We start from the raw sequence: 22,500 nt of genomic DNA on the forward strand, positions 1-22,500 counted from the left end.
TGTACACCATTTCATAGATTTCACCCTTCCCCACAGTTTAGACAAAGGAACATAAGACAAGTTATTTCAATGTCAAGGTCAAATGGCAATTTTAACATCTTTTATATGATATATCTTGACATTGAATTAACTTGTCCGATGTTCCGATGTTCTTTTTATATTTTTCTAAAGTGTGAAATCCATTAAATGATGTACATTTTACCATAATAGTTGTTGAATATCTTTCCATCTGGGGACACACAATCTGAGGGCTGGTCTTCTTACAATACAAATACACTGTAACAAACAATGATGACACGTGACACACCATCTGAAAGCGATCTTTTATAGGGATGTCCTCGGCGATGGACATTTTATTGTGCGGCTACAATAATGTGGTCTAGTGGTATGACACTCATTTTCGGATCGTAATGTCCTGGGATCGAGCATCGCTCAGCTTATAGTTGAATCCTTGGAGGAAAAGACTCTTTGCTCACAGTATATATCACCGTACTCAGGTGTAATCTAAGTTACTGGCCGTTAACAGTGTTGTCTCTTTTGGAAAAAAAAAAAAGAAAGAAATATTATCGCCTATCAGGCGTCATGTGTCGTTCTACATGTTACGTGTTTCTGTTGGTCAGGGACCCTTTGTAAAGCGTTTTGTTGTTTGTTTTTAAGGGTTTTACGGCGCTTACAACATATTTAGGTTATATCAGCGCCAGTAAAAAGGAAGAAAAATGGGATAGTTAAAAGTTCTGAAATTACAATTAAAGCACCCAAGAGAAAAGTAAGACAAAGGGAAACTGGAAACAAATAGGGATCAGAAGTAGATTCCAAGAGCATACCACCAATGTACTTAGTTTGAGATCACCTATAAGTCTCATCCGGACAAAAGCACAAGACCCAACAAAGAGGAATACACTCAAATGCTTACATTATACATTCAAAATAAGAAATATAATAATACATAACAGAGAGATAATTTACAAGTAAAAAAATATCATCTCCCAAAACAATAACTATGCATTTGACTGTTTCCCTCCCAGCCAAGAACTCCGGCCAGGGTCAGGACAAAACCAAGTAATCTCATTCCAAGACAAAGACAGAAAGCAAATTGGAAAAAAAGGTCTAAGGGGATAGAAGACACAGTAAGTGCCTCCTTGCCCACTATGGGAGACAAGGAACCCCACCCAGGTAAAGCGCTTTGAGCACGTTTGGTGGATGTTTCGTTATAATAAAAGCTCTAGTTTTTTGGGGTTTTTTTTTGTTTTTTTTTTTTTTGTTTTTTAATTAGTGCTGGTTGTGAGAGGAGGACAATCTTTAATGATTTTCCTAACCCCCACTTTTAGAGCAATTGAGAAGGGAGCTGCAAGGCATGGGCCGGACGTCCGGCTTGCAGAAAGGAAATAGATGTGCAATTCGAACCCAACACCTCTCATTTTCAGGTATATTGATCGCCGCGTAATCCTGTCTCACAGAGACTATGGCATAATGCGGCCTCTCATGCATTCTTATGTCCATAACCTGCACCTTCCCGTGGTGATGGTCCCTGTTTCTACTGAGTTTGTTTTGGGTGCGACCGAGTCCCTGGCGGTATAACCGGGTTAGAGAGTAGGTGGGACCCCTTCCTCTTAAGGTGCAGGAGACAGAGCCCACCGGTGAGTAGTACACGCTCTGCTCCTCACTCACCCACCTCACACTCATTCTTTAGTGTGGTGTCCTCTGTATGTCCTTACTTTACTTAATCTACCCCTCTATAGCTCATATTTATTCCTAGTGCTGTAAGTTCAAAACCTCTATACTCCCTACCTGGTCGACCTGTGGCCCATGTCTTCTAATTGTGATTGGATTGTAATCATGTATCTTTCTTACAAACTGAGATTTTTAGGGGGAAGAGTCTGCTATGCCCTTTGTTATTTTGCCCACAGAATCTCTCATCGACACAATTAACCCAGGACGTGACGATCCTCTGTTTATGAAATATGGCTCTTTTTGCTACTTTTCAAAATTGGAGAGAAAAAATGTATTTAAAATGAGCATGTGCATATATATTTTTATTCAACTACCATTAAAATCATTAAGAACATTAACTTTGATACCAAGCCTATAACTAATCTCAGAAAAAATGTAATGAAAAAGCATGGGGTAAAAGTAACCCCGGCTTTACTACGGATATAGTCGGTATTAGGGTTGGGTGAGCTAAGCAGAATGACTGAAATAGCTGCAAGCAAGGAAACAGTAGGTGGCAGGGAATGGACGGGAGACCATCAATCATGACAGTGACAGAGACTGTGGGAAAGACAGAAAGAATGTGACTTGAATAAACTCTTTAAAAATCAAAGATGTGAGGAACATGCATCTGCAGCCCAACTCCTGTTGTCATGCAGTTTACGGCTATGTAGTCTTGTGGTATGACACTCGCTTTAGGTTCGGATCAGTCCTGGGTGCGAGCCTCGCTCGGTCCATAGTTGAGTCCTTGGAAAAGGCTCTTTACTCACATTCTCTCATCGTACTCAGATGTAAAAAATGAGAGAATGTGAGTAAAGAGCCTTTTCCCAGGACTCAACTATGGACCGAGCGAGGCTCGAACCCAGGACCGATCCGATCCGAAAGCGAGTGTCATACCACAAGACCACATAGCCGTAAACTGCATGACAACAGGAGTTGGGCTGGATGCATGTTGCTCATATCTTTGATTTTTAAAGGGTATATTCAAGTCACTTTGAAATGGTGGGTCACACATTTTAATAAGATCTTCATATCTTATGTGAAAAACAACAAATGTTGAGGATGTTTCGGGTTTCTCCTTTGTCAAAAGCATGATGAATGATAGTAGCAGACATAGCAAGGCTATGGGCGGATGAAGAATCCTTCGGGACAGGGGCGTCCTTCGTTCTCCATTCCCTCATGAGTTTTCCACACAGACCAGGGACGTCCTCCCAAAACTAACACTATATATATATATATATATATATATATATATATATATATATATATATATATATATATATATATATATATATATATATATATATATATATGAGCCAAGGTCAAAAGGTGCCGATTTTTTTTCTCAAAATAAAAGTGATATAATAGTCCATTCATGTTTCTATATGTGTAGCAAAAACCCTGTACTTCATGAATCAAAGGCCCTTTAGATAACTTTAAGGTCTAACGCAGCATAATAACGTGAACAATACCTATATGTTGCTGGTGTCACCTGTGACCGGTGACACCAAAATGAGACAAAAACTCAATAACCAAATGATTTTTGTTGAGTATCAAACTTTATTTAGTAAGTTATAGACAAAAAGACACAATCGACAACAATCATAGTACAATAATATTACCAACTATTGGAGAAAATGTTGCTTTTTGGTGTCATCGGTCACAAGCAACATAGAATGCAAGTATATTATTTCATAAAAATGTTTGTACATTAACAACAACAACAATATTGCATATGCTTATTACCAGTAATGTTCAGAAACTTTTGGAATAAAATGTTGGGAAATAATGTGACCAAAGCATATCTTATTTCGCGACATTGTGTCACTTGTGACATTAGACCGATGACACCATTACTTATGTCACAAGCAATACCAAATTGCAATTTCGACAATATGTCATTAATTTCAGTCAAACCAGTGTAATAACCACAGTTAGATATGGAATTTAATAATATTTCAGAAACCAAAGACTTCAAAAATAGAAATATACATGGAAATTAGAGCATCTGAATGTGACTTGTGACATAAGACCGGTGACAGCATTATGTATGTCACAAGCAACACCAAATCACACTTTCGTCCATAATATATCATTATTTTCAGTCAAAAAAAGCACAATAACCTTCTCTAAAATGAAATTCAATAATATTTTAAGAAACTAAATACTTTCAAATTGGAAATATACTTAGAAATTAGTAATACTATTGTTGCTATTACTTTGGGCAAAATCGGCACTAGAACGCAATTTTGCCTCAATAAATCAAGAATAGCAACTGAACACATGTAATATAGCCTGTTAAAATGAAATCAATGACATTTCAAGCTTTGAAGAATATGAAAACAGAAATACATTAGAAACTTCAAACTTAAGTGTCACCTGTGACATTTTAACCAATGACACCAATGGTCACAAAAAGTACCAGAAGTCACACAAACACCAGATAAATATCAGCCATGGTAATGAATTCATGTAACCATACGGTAACATCCGCCCTACGGCTCAAATCTGCTAGTTTGTAGTAATTTAGTGTGTTAATAATAAATCAAATCAAATTTCTTGACAACCCTTCTATTATCTGGATTCGTCAAAAGCTTGAATTTTGTCTTTTTCTCGATTGATACAACCCTGAAACATAAAAAATTAGAATTACAAGGAAATAATTAATTGTGTCAAAATCACAGTCTTATGTGAGATGTCATAATATCATATTTGTAAATAGAATAACAGCTGAACACATAATTATTTGGTGGCACTTTGTAATGTCCAATATCAAGTGTTGCTTGTGACAATGTAAAATAGCGATGACACCAAAGTTCAACTTACCTTTTCTGCCTGGAGCCACGCTGGAAAAGCAAATGAAAGTTCTGCACTTCAAAGACTGATGAGAAGGGTGGATCAAAATTGCGAATCGCCATTTAACGAAACAAACTTCCACGTGTTCACGCATGCCGTGTTGCTTGTGACAAATGACACCAAAACAAATAAACCTCAATATCGGCAAAACGGTATACATTTACTCAAAGATTTGAGTTCAGATAGTAAATCTATGCCTTTTTCTCAAAATAAAACATTTTATAAACATTAAACATGAGCTTTAAAGTTTTGTGTCGAGTCTTAGTATTGTGCTGTGTTTGATGACACCAAAGGTCACAAGCAACACCAACTTTTTAAGAACTCTATATGAAACTTAATCAGATATGTAATGTACTGCAATTGCGTTTAAAAGTAAATTTTGACTTTATACTATTAGTCAAATTTCAATCACGCGGGGTAAAACATCACATTTAATTTCTACATGATTTCTAAAAAGGTAATGCGTTGACCTCGTTTTAAGCACATACCAAACAGCATTCAAATTTCACTTTCAAGTTGTTTATTTCATATTCTGTTGAACAGAGTATGTTGAGCTATCTCATTTTATCTCTTTTTCATATTATCAATTGATTACAAGCATTAACCCAATGAAAACAGCCCATAATTAAGTAAAAATCAAATTTTCTTAACACTGGTATCAGGCGGGCACCTTTTGACCTTGGCTCATATATATATATATATATATATATATATATATATATATATATATATATATATATATATATATATATAATATATATAATATATATATATATATATATATATTGAATCATGTTTGATACAAATATGGTACAGATAGTGCTCGACTTGTAGCAATGGACGAATTATTATTTTAATATTTACCACAATGTTGGAGTAGTTGGAGTCAGTCTTCATCGATGTTTCAGGCCTAATCAGCCATCGTCAGGACTGTGTGTCACATGAGTTTGGTTTGTTGAAGTGGTTCCGGTTTGTAGTTGATTAATAAGTACTTCCGGCGATGTGGACACGTATTGTACATCTCATTTTTCGTGTTGAGTGTGGCTTCATGAGGGTGTTTGATTATAGTAATAGTATATTTCTCTTCCAGACATAAGCTACATTGTTTTGATGTTGGTGTGTATCCTGTTGCTTTAGATAAAATTTTCCATGAAATGTTGTGGTCTAGTTTGTTGTCTTTTAATTTCCAAATATGTTCGCTGAGTTTTGTGGATGTTTTTTTTTTTTTTTGTTAGTGTTTCTAAATGTTGAGGTGTGGAGGTTGTATCTTGTTTTGAAATTATTTTCCGTTAGTCCTACATATTTTTCTTGCTTGTTTGTTATAGTTTCGGTGACTGTGCTTGGTAAATTAAACTTGATTCTAAACATTGTTTGTTTAGCGGGCAATGTTCCTTATTTCTGCAGTTTCATTTTCTGGTGGGTGGGTTTTGCTCTTGTCGGTGGTTTATTAATATTGTTTTTGTTGTGGCTTGAAATCATTTGTTCTATGTTGCGCAAACATGAGTAGCTTATTTTTATGGTATTCCTTTTGATAATTTTATGTAGCCTGTGTTTTTTTTGAAAGTGTGTATCAATTAACTTCAGGAACTGCTGTCCAATGTTTGTGCTGACGTTTTTGTCGAAAGGTGGGTTGAACCAAGTAATATGTTGTTTTCTTGTTTTGCATTCTTCACTTGTGTGTTGAGGTTTACACATTTAGGTCATATCAGCACCAGTGAAAAGGAAGAAATAGGATAGTCAAAAAAAGTAGAGAAATACAATTAAAGTATCCAAGAAAAAGAAAGACAAAAGGGAATGGTTCAAATAGAGAGCAGGTGTAGATTCCAAGAGCATACCGTCAAAGTACTTAGCTTGAGACCATATATGTAGGCTGATTAGGCCTGAAACATCGATGTAGACTGACTCCAACATTGTGGTAAATATTAAAATAATATATATAAATATATATATATATATATATATATATATATATATATATATATATATTTGACTGTTTGCCTCCCAGTGAAAAACTACGCCCAGGCTCAGGATAAAACCAAGTATCCAATTTTATGGAAGACACAGCGAGTGACCAACATGCCCACTACAGAAGGACATAAACGCCACTCAGTGTTGAAGATCGCACTGACCACAGGCATCCAATTATGTCATAGTAGTACTCTGAAAATTAACCACGTATTAAAAATTTTGGCCAGAAAATCCGTCCTTCAAATATCGATACATTAAAATGACCCTCATCTAGTAGAAGGGCTTCCAGTAGTAGCAATATTTCAAAAATCCCAGGTTTGAGAGTTTTTACCAAGAATGAGGGTCATTATAATAGTCTTCAACAGTCTTAACGTCACTTCCTTCCTAATGACGCATGGTAACTTAGTAACACTGGCTCTAAACTATCGGAACAATGGCGGACGCCGTATGAAATATTTCTCCGGCGAGCTTAAACGCGTATCCAGAGTAAAAAACCCCCATCAATTTGATCATGTATTGACTTTTACACATTCTGATCACAAGGCATATGAAAAGGGAATGAAAAGTTCTAGCCAGCATGAAGAATAAAAAGTAATGATTTTCTTTGTTTAGAACCAAGATGGCCGCCGTTGCCGGGCACGTGACATCAGACTACTGAATCCAATTGATCGATATTTGAAAGACGAATTTTCTGGCCAAAATTCCTAATATGTGTTTATTGTTCAATATTTCCATTACATTAAACGGCAATTCCAACCCAACAACCGCTAGCAGACATTTCAGTTGTGACAAAAATTTTATATATAAAACTTGAACTCATTAATGTATCGTTTGTGAGTGAGCAAAATTTATTTTCTCTTGTAACAGCATTTTGGTGAGGTGTTGACATGATTAAATGTTACAATATCAAAAGTAAAAATGTACAACAAAAGTGAGTGTGTCTAAAATTTGTGAGAATGTGTTTTTGTTTTGAATGGTTTCACGGCGCTTGTAACACATTTAGGTCATATCATCATATAGTCAAAAAAATAGAGAAATACAATTAAAGTACCCAAGAAAAAGAAAGACAAAAGGGAATGGTTCAAATAGAGAGCAGATGTAGATTCCAAGAGCATACCGTCAAAGTGCTTAGCTTGAGACCATATATGTCTCATCCAGACACCAACACAAGATCCCAGTAAGAGGAATACACCCAAATGCTTACAAGATATAATCAAAAGAAGGAAAAAATATAACCATCATTACATAACAGAGAGATGATTTGCAAGAGAAAAAAATATCACATCCCAAAATAATTCTATGTATTTGACTGTTTCCCTCTCAGTCAAAAAACTTGAGCTTTTTATAGGGCAATATCCACTCAACGTGCTCAATGCGCTTTACAGGGGGTCCCTGACCAACAACAACACTTAACATGTAGGACCTGTAAGGCAATATTACAATTTTTCGGACAGAGACAATGCTGTTAACGGTCAGGTACTAATTTTACACCTAAGTATGGTGAGAGAATGTGAGTAAAGAGCCTTTTCCAAGGACTCAACTATGCGCCAAATTAATTTAAAATCCTTTAAGAACAAAATTCGCATGAATAAACATAACTGCTTCTCAAGTCACATCGTGTAGGAGTCTCAAATAATATACACATAGCCACCAACTTTTCAAAGGGCTAAAACGGGACACCCTAACACACAATACCGTAATGAACCACAAACAGTAGTATGTTTGGACAATTATATAATATAGTCTAAATTTAGAGATTTTTTCTGTTTCCTGTTTTAATTTGCTGGTCAAAAAAGCATAATCCTGGGACATACAAACAAGGGTCTTTCCCATTCATATAAACAGTCCATTTTTTATTTTTAAAAATTAAATTTCTTTACAGATTGCCAACTCGGGCCAGTCTCAATGTTATCAGCACAGTTGGTTGCTATGTATACACAATACACATCAACTCAGTCAATTGAAGAAATTGAATCAACAAAAATGTTTTTAGCATAAATATTATAGTATAGTGCCCTATATATTTCCAATCGGAGTCAAGAAGCAACAGCACCTTACAAAGGCCTCGTACCTTGCTGAATGTCACAATCACATTAAAATTGTACTATCTAAAAGTACAGTTCTTTTCTTTTCCCCATTTAGGGAATAATTTTCTTTTTCTTTCTTTCACTTCACATCCAGAAGGGGAACAGAAAACTTAGTATAAAAAAAACCCATTAAACCCATAAACAGTAAGTACCAAATATTTCTTTGTCGTGGACCTGGTTTTTTGGTTATGTGTTCATGTTTTTATAGTGTTTTTTTTCCCCCTTTTTTTTTGTCATTGGCTGAAGAAGGGGTTGAGCCTGAAACATTCCAAGTTTGGTGTTTTTTTGTTTTTGTTTTTTTTTAAGCTGTTATATATTCATTATTGTTTTTACACAGTCCACAGCTTCTAGCAACTTTCTATCACTTTCACTTGTCATTCAACACATATTTATGATCCAACACGAGCGTATTTGAATTTCCATTGGACAAAATGGCTTTTACACTCAAACTATTATCACTCTCCAAATTATTAGTATTCGAAACAGGTGGTTTAGTGTCTGCTCCAGAATTGGGATTCGATTCTCCCGTAGCCGATGCATGTGTCATAAAAAGGTCTCTGAGAACACCCAGCTCTTTGTTTAAAATTGTCACTTTCTGTTCAAGAGCATCATTTTCTTCCCTCAGTTTCTTCACTCGATCGACTGTATCTTTTGCCTTTTTCCGACTGGCCTCTCGGCTTTTACGAACAGCAACATTATTCCTCTCTCGCCGTGTTTTGTATTCATCGCTGTCCTTATCTAACTTCTGTTTTTTGCCTTGGCTTCTCATCCTCTTCTCATCTGCTTCTGACTCAGAGTCATAGGACTCGTATGCCTTTTTGGGAGGCATCTTGATGGATATTATCTGAAAATAAAACAAATAGATAAATCATAGAAGTGGGCATTGAAATCCTCGGGTAAATGGAAAACTGAATCTGATTAAAGGTGAAAGGGGACAGTGAGAGTCAGGTGAAATTACCTCCTTAGAAAAAAAAATATGTTAATAATAATAATTATAGTAATAACAGCAACAACAATAATATTAAAATATTAATATTAATAATAATAATAATAATAATAATAATAATAATAATAATAATAATAATAATAATAATAATAATAATAATAATAATAAAAAGAATAATAATAATCTATTCTTTAAAACAAGAATATGGATGGGAATGACATTGTTCCGTAGTGACAATGACAATGCTAAATTATTATCATTGAGCACAGACATCTAAAATCTAAAAATTATAACACTATTTTTTACAGACTTATAAACGACTTGATCAGACTTTTGTAAAGGATGCTATCGAGGACAAATGTGCCAAAAAAAAAAAAAAAAAAAAAAAAAAAAAAAAAAAAAGATATATATATGTATATATATATATTAAAAATAACAACAATCTGGAATAAAGTCATTTACAATTTCATAGTTGCAATTCAAATAATGGTCTCCTAACTTAACTTTTGTAATGAACCAAAGAATGATCAAATTTTCACATGACACTCGAATCCCATCTAAAATTTAGTTTTTGCACTGTTACAGTTACACACTTCTTCGTAAACCTGAATCTAATCTACCTAATTTGTGCACTTTGTGCGGCTATGTGGTCTTGTAGTATGACTCGATTTCAGATCGGAAGGTCATGGGGTCGAGCCTCGCTCAGCAAGCAGTTCAGTTCTCGGAAAAGGCTCTTTACTCACATTCTCTCACCTTACTCAGGTGTAAAATGAGCACATAGCCATTAACAGCGTTGTCTCTGTTGGAAAAAAAATGTAATATCGCCTAATAGACGTCATGTTTCATCCTATGTGTTAATTGTTGCTGTTGGTCAGGGACCCCATGCAAAGCGCTTTGAGCATGTTTAGTGTTTTTTGTGCTATATAAAAGTTCAACTTTTTTTTTTTGAGTGTAAGTACACTTTCCCGACAGGAAGGAAATGGTGATGACCTTCAACTCAGATTATATAAATTTTACTTAAGACCCATTTTTCATCATCATAATAATAAAAGCAATCGACCCAAAGACATTAAATTTTATGATTACAACAATTTTAGGAAACTTTTGAAAACATTTTTATTCAGGTAGGTTTTTTGAGGAGTAATAGTGTCTACTCATACTTACAGTACAGTACCAGATTATTAAACCGAATCCATCAATATATCCAACCTCATTTAAGGTCAACTTACTAACTGTATATAATGAAATTAATCGCTATACTGCCAACTTTTCCAGCTCCCCAAAAGAGTGATGGTATAGCAAGATTTATTGTGTAGGCCCATGGTAATGAAGTAGGCATGTGGTAGGTGCAAAAAAAGAAAAAACGACTGTTTATTAAAGCAACATTTTCGCCCTTGACTACATAACCTACAAGTAAGCCTGCTTCGTAATATTTATTTGCGTTTGGTGTTGCCTATTGTCTTGTATGTGTAGCACCTTAGACTTAGAGCACTTTATGGATTCTCTGCGCGATAAAAATGAATTGCCACATTACATTACAACAACCTAGTTTGTTGTTTGTCGTGTCATTGAATACCAGTAGAGCAATGGTGTGCAATCCAAGTTGTAGTCCCCTGAAACTGTCCATATTGGAGGATTTGTACACATTCAAACCAAATTATTGTGTTGTTAAAGGCACGTTAATAATATTCTATCTGGGGGTCATTATAGCTCAGTTGGTAGAGTGCTCGCTTACTTCATACACAAAGGAACCAAGATCCATCCCAGGTGAATCAGAATGTTTTTTTTGACCCCTCAGACCCCTGTCCACCAATCAGTGATTGGGTATCTGGGTCTTAAGATCTGGTAGAAAGAGTTTTGTTATAGACTAGCAACCTATCAAGAGAGTAACAAGCAATTGCTATATATTGCTGTTTCATGCTATAGAAACCGGGATAAACTCTGGTTCTGCATGACAACAATATTCTATATGTTCTTTTTCATGAAATGTGCAAACCACCCTATGATGTATTGGCTAAGCCCTATTTGAGAAACTTCAATTTCAATGTCTTCAGAAAAGTGCATCGAGCAGGTACTTATGTCGATAATAACAAGAAATAAAGTGAGTAGGAAAGTGCCAGAAGACAATAGATTGCGGCGGTGATGGGGGCTCGAACCCGTGACCTTACTGATAAGACAACTCCACCTAGTAGGGGAGAGTGCGGCTCCACTATCTGAGCTATCAATCACTCCACTGATGAGCCTCCACCATCGCTGCTGTGACATTTTAAATTCTCTTTTGTCTTCTAGCACTTTCCTGCGCACTTCATTTCTTGTTAATTTCAATGTCTAATAGTCTAATGAATACAAAATGGGCCTACAGCTGTATGAAAATCATTATCCATAAATATTAAAAGAAGTGTCCAGGGAGACCAAACTGGGCCATTTTGGCTAGGGAGACCAAGATTATGGCTTCCCGGGTTAAGACGGTATTTTTGTTTATGGAACCGTTTCATTCTGTTTAAGAGGTGAGTTTTTTTCTTCTATTTATTGCTTGATTGTTTTGAGTTTTGGTTTGTTTATTTATTTTTGCTAGTCCTGTTTTTTGTTTTTTTTTTCAATTTTAAAAAGCCTTGTAATTGTAATAATATTAGAATAAAGCTCCCCCCCCCCCCACCCCGAAAAAAAAAGGTAGCAGAGAGATTGCAAGTTATCGGTCATCTACATTAAAATATATTTAGTTTTCTTTTCTATTTTTATCAATAGGCAGTGTCTACGTACACAGTAACGGGCACCTAGCCTCAAGATCTATGTACACGGTAGCTCCGGTAACTAGTTTGCCGATACAATGCAAGCAATGGATGGACCTTGCTCTGTATGTGTGTGTGCGCGCGCGTGTGTGTTATTTTTAAAAATCAAACAATACAAAATCCGACAATAGTCGGAAGATTTACAGGCCTGAATACAATTTAACCCATTAAAGGCGAGATTCAAGGTTACCGTGTATAAATGTTACTGTGTAACTTAGATCCTGAGGCTAGGTGCCCGGCTAGTAACGAAAATAATGATATCAAAATATCTGCGATATTCCTCATTATAACAAAGTTATGCATCTTTAATTGAATCCCCCTGAAACTTTTAGTAAAAGCTAAAGGCAATTTCCAGACATAACTTTCTTATGGGCGAGTTGGGTCACAATTTGACTTCCACTGCTGCTGCTCACTAAACTGCCTAAAGTTACAGTGTACGTAGACACTCAGTTATCAATAATTACAATATGCAATCTTTGCTATTTGGTCTTCCGACGAAAAACAGTTTTTTCCATTATTGGAACTGTATCTTTATGTTGTGGAGTGGAGGTTTTTGCTGGGTTTTGTTTTTTGTTTTGGGGGGGGGGGGGGGGGAGGTATATATCTATCTCTATTGTTTCTCCCTAGCAAAAATGGCTCGTTTTGGCTAATGGCATGACCAAGATTTTGGTCTCCCTAGCCAAATGGGTTGATTTTGGCTAGGGCAGGGATACCAAAATCTTGATATCTTGAGCAAATTTACGAAGACAAAATTAATGCTGTATTACTGCAGTCTGCAGTGCAAATGGAGCGAAATGAATCTTATAAAGTTGGAATGACCAAGCGTCTGACTCTGCTGATATAATATAATATTAATGTGGTAGGTTTATAAGTATGTTTTCAGAAGCACAATCACAAAGTTAATGCGGACGGTGGATGGGAGCTAACCGTTGCATGCGGCATAGGTTACGTTGGGCATGGTATTGGTATTAAATTAAATTACTTTGGTGTGGTCATAGTCATAGTCATGGTTTAACTAGGACTAAAGGCTGGAGAGGGCAGGGAAGGGAATTCTCAATCTCAAGTCTAGTGACAGTACTTAAGACATATGATTATGGTATTGATATGAATATGAACCGGTAGACTTCTGTGACTGTGACTGTGATATGAACAGAACAAAACCAAATCAAGATGAAAACATAAGACAAAAGAAGACTGTCTGGTCTGGAGTTGAATTTTCAGAATTGTATATGTTTACTTCAGGTAGACCAAAGCCAGTTCTTGATTTAGTTTATTAATCAATGTTAAACTTCACTATTTTCTCTAGATAGGCCTAGCTCTATTGCGCAATACCAGCTAAGGAAACAGCTGATTACTCTGTAATCAGCAGAGAGGGTAGATTGGCACAACAGGATCTAAAGATGGTGAGTTTATCTGGAATTACCTTTGTAATAATCGACGAAGAATCTTCAAATTATTCCACACTCACAATGAAAAGTAAAATTCTCAGTCAGCGGAAAAGTAAATACAAAACTTTATCTTTCCAAGTTCCACTCTCAACACCGCTTGTTCTAAATTTAGGACATAGCAAGCCTGATGCAATATTTCCATCGCCCAATGACTGTCCCTTCCTCATTGTATCCGCACAGAATACAATAGTATCGCACCCTAAAATAATTTTCTTGTACAAAAAAAATAAATTGAGATAATCTCTTTTGTTGTTACCTATTACATTGACTAATTCAATGTATGAATTACTCATAAGTATCATGCTGACTATTAATCATTAAAAATCTATTTGTGTTCTAAATTTAGAAAATCTAACCTGTCTGTCTCACAGATAACTGGTCCGTAATTTGGCCTTGTTCACCGTCACTAAGGTCAAGGACATTATTAACGTCACAACTCTAACCAATGAATTCCGTTAATAAATATGACGTTATGTTCTATTTTTAACTAGCCTCAGCACATTTGTAAATTAAATTCTTCCGCTAAATAGTCCACTATGTTTCTTAAAGAAATGTATGTGGTTTTAAATATTCAGTTTTGAGATATCAGTTAAACAATGAGAAATTTTTTATCAAACTATAGCTCTCATTTTCATAATCATTGCTAAAATTAAAAATATGAAATAGATACTCCTTGGCGTATTAATCGTATAAAATTTATTTTACGTCAGAGGTTACCCCTCAGCCATTGGTATAAAAAGATCCCCGTTGGAGATTCCTTCAGCAGTCGAGTGATTTCCACCGAACAATAAACAGTCTTATAACTTCAGTGTCAACAAAAGTTTTCAAAGAAACGATATCAATATAAACACATTGTTGTGGTGAGACCTTACATAACCGTCAAAATAGATCCGATTACTTCCAGCTGCATTTCTTCATTTGAAGATCTGAACACCAATGGTCAGAAATGTCCAAGCATTGGTGAGTTGATGGATTCTCTTCAATTTACCGAGTTGCAATCTTTCTTCAACAACGCAGCTACTAACAATAAAGGTGAGCAACCGTCTACCGAGTTTACTGTGGATTCAATTGATGTTGGATTTGAGTGTTCTGGTTTTGATCAGTTACTAGCCGCTGGTGTTATTGGTTTTGGTGATTTACCTCATTCATACAACAACCGCCGTTACGGTAACAGTATCAACATTTCTACTCACTATTCCTCAGATTTCTCGGAGCACCAAAGTCTCCCTCAGGTTGTGCTGGGAGCCACTGCTGTTGTCCAACAAGGGAACAATCCCATTGAGAACTCTGCTATACCTACGCCAGTTGTTAATTTCTTGGATCCAGAGCAGAGTCCTGACGAATCAGACATCACGAGTTACTACAGCGACGACAGCTCTAGCCAACACATGCCCGAGTTTAGTCAACTCACATCTCCAGGGGCAAATGCACCATCAACTAGCAGATTCCAATATCCACTAGTGAATACCAAAAACATAAAGCATGAGGACTTCGAAATTCCGCAGTGTCAAGGATCACAATATGGCACGACATCTGAAACAGCTTCTTTGCCCTTCGTGACTTCTCCCACCTCATCTATCCCATCGCCATCATCCACCATTTATTCTGTATCCAGCCCTGGAACACCAGGACCATCAACTTCACAACGTGGTCGTCGTCCACATAATTCAGCTGCTCCATATTCTACAAAGTCCCCCCGGAGACGGCAGGTCGAGAAAGGAACAGATGAATACATCGAAAAGCGTGCACGGAACAATGTTGCTGTTCGTAAAAGTCGAGCTAAAGCCAAGGCAAAACAGAGGGACACAGAAAGTCGTGTGAAGCAATTAATGGATCATAATGATCAACTTCAAAAGAAAGTTGACTTGTTAACGAAGGAACTGACCGTTTTGAAAAGTCTATTCGTGAATGTTGGAGCATCGATACCAGACGACGTCTTAAGTTTATTAGAGGATTCTTGATAACGTGAATTCTTGTTTGGATTTTATGATCTGAACTCTCTATATGTATGTAACATAATGTGTATATAGTATATAATTATACGTCTGTATTGGATTATTTTTGGATTAATACGGGATGTCATTTGCTGTTCGCTGTTTCTACCGTTCTAACGTGTGTGAGCAACAATTTGCAAATGGTATTGAATAGATAGACATATAATCTTTTATAGGCAGCAAGACAGCCATCCCTCCAGCTGACATCAAGACCAACGTTTCCATCTTTTGACATCCGCAGTCCCTCCATTTGACATCAAGACCAAGTCTTCGTTTCCATCTTTCCACATCTGTTTGCTTCGTAAAGTCCATGTTGTAGATCATCTTTTTTTTCTTTTTTTTTGCGATCACTGTTACTTTATTTGTGTCATAATTTTCTGTGATCTCCTCAAATAATGTGCAATATTAATGTTATTGAGAAATGAACTGTGTGTAAAATATTTTGCTTTGGCAAAGCTTTTGTTATTGTGTAAATTGTCAGGGTGTAAATTGTTAAGGTTTTTTTTGTTGGTTTTTTTTCTAGAAATCTTAAATTAAAGTTATTTCTGACATTCTTCCAACAGTTGAGAGGCATAACAGTTTAAATCTTAGTAGTTGCAAGAATGACATTTATGAGATATTGTTTGGAAAGCAAAGAGTGAGAAAGAAATAGATTGAGGGAGATTGACTGAGTGAGAGGGGAGGGGGCGGGGATGAATATCTTTGTTAGCAAAGAATAGAATGAAATGAAAAATTTAACATGTATGAATCTGTATTATTTATTACAAACTTGCAACACCCTATAAGATTGTGATGGTGCAGCATAGGTTATATATATATATTATATATATATATATATATTATATATATATAATATATATATATATATATATATATATATATATATATATATATATATCTGAGTGGTTTAGTATTCTAATCACGATTGTAAAGAAAAGCCTGTAGTTTGATGCTGTAAATTTATTGTTATAAATTTTTATTTACAGAAGGAGTTTTATTTTTAGTAAATTTTCAGATACAGTCGTGTCCCCCCCAATCCGAACACCTCCATTCCCATCATTTTGTCAGGATCAGAGAGAGAGACATCTGGATAGTGGAATCGGTCCTTAAAGTGTACAAATTAAGATGAAATTAAGCCGTCCCCAAGCAACCTATCCTGATAATGATACATTCGGATTGTGGAGTTCGGGATTAGAGAGACACGACTGTGTATGTATATGAATGTGTAGTTTTTTAGTGTTTTACAACTTTTTTTCGCCCTTTGACAAACATTTTAGAGTCTGTTTATGCCAAACTGTTGGCTTTTAAAAGTAATTTTATAGATAAATGCTCAAACATTCAATTCTTGTGTACAACAGGATATTTTTCTTCATAGAAAGATTTACTTTATATATTTACAATTAATGTTAGAGTTCAGGTTAACAGATACGTTATTTATATGTATTTAATTGTTTATTTATTTATTTATTTGATTTTTTTTAAAAGCTCATCTAATTTGTTTGGCCATATTTTTTACAAAATCAATTTCCTCGTAGCTTACAGTAGATGGATAAAACAAAACCAATTGTGTTCAGATAGTCTTAGATAGAGAATAAAACTCAATGTTTTACTTTTACTGTGAGTATTCATAGGCAATGATGTTCCCTTGTAGCTTAAGATAGCTAATTGATCCACATTTTTGTAGTTTTGTTATTGTTAGATATGAAAGGTATCTCATTATTTTGGTTTTGCTTTGTTTTATTAAAATAGTATATTCATGGTATGCATTCCCAGCCCTCCATTACTATTTTCCCCCTTATTCTGTGTTCTCTCGTTCCTTATCAGGACTCCAACTTAACAATTTTAGATCTAAATAAGACAAGATATTGTTTCCCAGATTATATCTTATATACCTTATTATTTTCGTACTTACTTGACATTTCTAAACAACGAAAAAAATAATTTTACAGTCCTTTGCGTAGATGGTAGAGTACTCGCTTTACTCTCAAACGGACTGAGATCGATCCTGGGTCCCCTGTCAATCCAGCAATGATTGGGTAGTTGGATCCGTTAGGTATGGAAGAAAGTACTTGGACTAGTGTTCTATCCAATGGGTAGCAAGCAATTGGTTCCATTGGCCTGCCTAATGGCTCTAAAGGACTACTTTTTAAAAAAGTAGAATCCTTTAAAGTAGAGTCCTTTAAAGTTTTAAAGCCATTTTGATATAGGTTAGTATATTAATATATAATATATATATATATATATAATATATATATATATATATATATATATATATATATATATATATATATATATTGGACAACTGTAGAAATTGCTCAGGCATGTGTTCTGTGTTGTGTATTTCTAGGATAGGAAAGTCCTGGGTTCAAGCCTCACTCAGAGCATAGTTGAGTCCTTGGAAAAGGCTCTTTACTCACATTCTCTCACCGTACTCAGGTGTAAAGTGTATACCGTCAACAGCGTTTGTCGACACAAATTGTAATATCGCCTAACAGGCGACAGGTCTCACATCTCGTTCTACATGTTGCTGTTGGTCAGGGACCCTTTGTATAGCACTTTGAGCACTTTTAGTGGATATTGCGCTATATAAAAGCTCATGTTCTTTATATAGACTCCATGAATGGGCAAGTTATTTTAGGTGTATTTTATTAAATCCCCCCCCCCCCCCCCCCCCCCCCTTGTTTTAACAATTATATTTAAAACTTTTATTTTTTATTATCTTTAGATATTTAAATAGAAATGAAACTCTCTCTCTCTCTCTCTCTCTCTCTCTCTCTCTCTCTCTCTCTCTCTCTCTCTCTCTCTCTCTCTCTCTCTCTCTCTCTCTCATGACTGTGTGAACAGAGCGGAATAATGTATGAAAAAAAAAAATTCACTGGGTTGCATGTTGTTTATTTTTGTCTGTTTATTTTTAGTGTTGTCATTACTTCCAATAAGATGTCATATTTCGCGTCGTCAGATCAAATTGTAACAAGTAATATTATATAGATGTGTGTGTGTCTGTGTATATATGTATACCAATACATACATCCATATAAACATCAGGCGAAGAAAACAAATATTTAAAAAAGAAATGTTACGATCACTTTTTAATGTTTTAAGTTTGCTGCTATTGACAAGGAATTTGAGCATTGGCCAGTGTGTGTGTGTGTGTGGGTTGTGTCTTCTGCTGCCATTTAAGTTCGATATTTTGTTATTATTGTTAGATATATTATATGTATATATGAATAAACTGATAAAAAAAAAGTCTGATTTGATCAATTTGAAACTATGTGTTTGCGTTGATAATTAATTAATTTAGATTGAATATTATATCGTTATTGGAAATTATCTTGTGCAAGTGCAGGACAGCAATCTGAAATTTACTGTCTTGAACAGTACAGTGGAATCCGAATAAACTCAACTTCTGCTTAAAGTCACACCTCTTGTTCGTCCATCTAAATCTAAGTGTGTTCTATTGATGATGGATAAAAGTCTACCTTGCTTAACTTCAACCAATCTTTCTGATCCCTGGATGGGGGTCCTGGCGCTCCCATAGTGGACAGGGAGGTACTTACTGTGACTTCCTGGGTGGGGTTCCTGACCTCTCATAACTGGGCAGGGAGGTACTTACTGTGTCTTCCTCACTGGGGTTCTTGATCTCCCATAGTGGGCTTCGAGGTACTTACTGTGTCTTCTATCGCCCTATACCTATTTTCCAACATGGTTTCTGTCTTTAACCTGGGATGAGATTACTTGATTTTGTCCTGGACGGGATTTTGTTTACATAACATAATATGATATAATTTGCAAAAATTTGAATGTAATCCTCTTAGAGGGGACACGTGCTTGTGTGTGGATGAGACTTTTAGGTGGTCTCAAACGAAGTACATTGATAGTATTGTGCTATTGTAATCTACATGACATCTGTTTCCTATTTGAATCAATTCCTCTCGGTCTTATCTTTTCTTGGGTGCTTTAATTGTACTGACATGGCGGGTTTTTTAAAAGAAAACAATCCAGAATGTTGAAAGCTTAAAACAACAAAATTTGCAACAACAAAAAAATTAGATTAATTTTCCTAAAAAACCCTTAAGTATTTCATGAGAGAGAAAGGTATTTGTTTGTTTTTAAGTATTTCACGGCGCTTGCAACAAATGCAAGGGCCAAGGACACCTACACCAGGTACAGGTGTCTTTGGCAAGGGCATATCAGCGCCAGTAAAACGGAGGAAAATGGGACAGTACAAAAAAAACTAGTCTACACTTGATGAATGGGCATAATCTATATGTATTAACTTTCCTTATGCTCGAGGTCATTGGTCACATTGCAAAATGTGCTCAAAATGACCCACTTAGTGAAAAGTGTTCACAGCTTTTTAAATATCTAACATCACGATTGCCCATTTGATTCAGCTTGGCACATGGGTATGTTTATAACATTTGTAAACAAAGCAGCGTGTTTACATTTGCTAAGAAATATCCAATCGTTGGACAGCAAAAATTCATGTGATTGATAACCTGGTTGGACGAAAACATGAATATCGATCGCTCCTATTATCTTTCACGATCTACACGAGCTATCAAAGGATTTTTTAAATTTTTTTAATTTGAAAAATCTTTAAAATTTGCAGATTTTGTGGCCGCAATGCAAATCAGTGGCTACGTCCAAGTCGTGGTGGTGTGCGGAAACAAAGAAAAATAAATTAAATATGCAAATAGGTCACAGACCTCCACCTTTACATTCTAATCGAGCACACAAAGTTCATAACACACAACGATGTCTAACTCTGATCAACATACCAGTCAACGACACTACATGCCAATTAATAGAAAAACACATATCAACAAAGCACAATGACAACTGCTGATCATTTTGGTAGTATGCAGGACTTCAGTAAACAAAATGAGAACGTGACATCTGAAAATAAGACAATAACAGCAAAGAGGGGAAGAAGGGCCACCATGAGACCAAATGAAATAAAAAGATTCAATAACCGAATCAACTCATATGATAACTCTATTAATATAATAATTATGCAAACTAACAGTGATCGAAATGGTGAACTGAGAAACATGTTTGGAACTATGACCATAAACTTTCAAAGTGGCAGCCTTTCCACAAAACCTAATGAAGGAATAACCTCCATATACTCAATAACATCTCTTTTCAACATTATAGCATAGGGGGTCACCATTGAGAGATTATGGGATTTTTATTAGGACATTAGAAAGTTGCGAAGCAAAATGTTATGACAAATTTGATGTTGAAAATTTGTAATTTGGATTATAATTCAAAATAGACATAATTTATCCAAAAAAAAAAAAAAAAAATTAAAAATTAAAAATCGCTCGATGGTGACATAAAACGTAACTGTGGAAATTTTCAGACAATTATATTGAATAGATTCTTAGAAACGTTTGACAAAGTATCCCATACCCCTAGAAAAATGACATATTATTGAGAAAATAGCAAAATAGCTTTCCGTTTTTCATACTTTTCTTACTACCTGTCCCCTTTTCGACCGTGTTTTTCTTTTTCTTTTTCTTTTTTTTTTTTTTTTTTTGTGCCTTTATAATCTATTTTAAGAAGTTGGATTTCAATAATATTATTTCTAAAATAATAGAATATCGTTTTCCACCAAAATCTCAAACTCAATTTGTTGCAGAAATTTCCTTATAATTTTTTACCCAAACTGCCCCTTAAGCAAGAACATCATGTACATCAAGGACATCATAGAGTACTATAAGTTTAGACTCTGCTGTACATACATTTAAAATTTGGCCCAGAAAAATCGTCCTTCAAATATCGAATGATTTAAACGACCCTGATCTTGGCAACAACAACAACGAAAAAAAAACCCCAAAAAACCCTCTCATTTCTAGGGCTTCCACAATATCAATTATCAAATATATCAAGTCATGCTGTTGGCTTGATGCCCCTTGTAAAGTGCTTCGAGCACATTTGTGACACACCCACCCTTTCAAAGCAGTACCATGCCGGGTGGGCCGGGGAATTAAAATGGAATGTTTAGCCACAAAGTTTAAATCTAGGGGCAAGTTCTGTTCACTTTTGGTGAAGAATAATCGTATTTCCTTACACAAGTCAAAGTGAAACTAAAAAAAAAAAAAATTAAAATTGAGCTTTTATACAACGCAATATCCACTAACGTACTCAAAGCACTATACAAAGGTTCCCTGACCAACGGCAACATGTAACATAAAGAACGAAACATGATGCCTGTTAGGCGATAATATATTTTTTTCAGACAGAGACAACGCTGTTGATGGCCAGGTACTCATTTTACACCTGAGTACGGTGAGAGAATGTGAAAAAAGAGCCTTTTCCAAGGACACAACCAAGCACCGAGCGAGGCTAAGGACCTTTCGATCCGAAAGCGAGTGCCATACCACCACTACTACTACTACTACTACTACTACTACTACTACTACTACTACTACTACGACTACTACTACTACTACTACTACTACTACTACTACTACTACTACTAAAACTACTACTACTACTATTATTACTACTACTACTACTACTACTACTACTACTACTACTACTACTACTACTACTACTACTAGTACTACTACTGCTAGTATTGCTACTGCTCCTTCTTCTTCTTCTTCTTCTTCTTCTTCTTCTTCTTCTTCTTCTTCTTCTTTTTCTTCTTCTTCTTCTTCTTCTTCTTCTTCGTCTTCTTCTTTTCAACATCGT

At 35.4% G+C, this 22,500-nt stretch overlaps 2 protein-coding genes across 3 annotated transcripts; one reads left to right on the forward strand and one right to left on the reverse strand.

Annotated features, from left to right (window-relative positions):
• Positions 1 to 7,356: 7,356 nt before the first annotated feature.
• LOC144977374 (uncharacterized) lies at positions 7,357 to 13,984 on the reverse strand. Its single transcript, XM_078922526.1, has 2 exons — positions 13,777 to 13,984; positions 7,357 to 9,462 (listed from the first exon to the last, which is right to left on the reverse strand). Exon 2 carries the CDS (start codon positions 9,445 to 9,447, stop codon positions 8,986 to 8,988), a length of 462 nt encoding a protein of 153 aa, XP_078778652.1. The 5' UTR covers positions 9,448 to 9,462; positions 13,777 to 13,984; the 3' UTR covers positions 7,357 to 8,985.
• Positions 13,985 to 14,562: 578 nt separating this feature from the next.
• Positions 14,563 to 15,990, forward strand: LOC144977375 (uncharacterized). Of its 2 annotated transcripts, XM_078922529.1 has the most exons (2): positions 14,563 to 14,833; positions 15,005 to 15,990. In XM_078922529.1, exons 1-2 carry the CDS (start codon positions 14,770 to 14,772, stop codon positions 15,760 to 15,762), a joined length of 822 nt encoding a protein of 273 aa, XP_078778655.1. In that variant the 5' UTR covers positions 14,563 to 14,769; the 3' UTR covers positions 15,763 to 15,990. The 2 variants fall into 2 exon arrangements, with proteins under 2 accessions (XP_078778655.1, XP_078778653.1); XM_078922527.1 differs by having other exon boundaries at positions 14,569 to 15,984.
• Positions 15,991 to 22,500: the final 6,510 nt, after the last annotated feature.

The sequence above is a fragment of the Berghia stephanieae genome, chromosome 7 (genome assembly GCF_034508935.2).
Source record: "Berghia stephanieae isolate SIO BIC M18660-M18661 chromosome 7, UCSD_Bste_1.3, whole genome shotgun sequence".
NCBI lineage: Eukaryota > Metazoa > Mollusca > Gastropoda > Nudibranchia > Aeolidiidae > Berghia > Berghia stephanieae.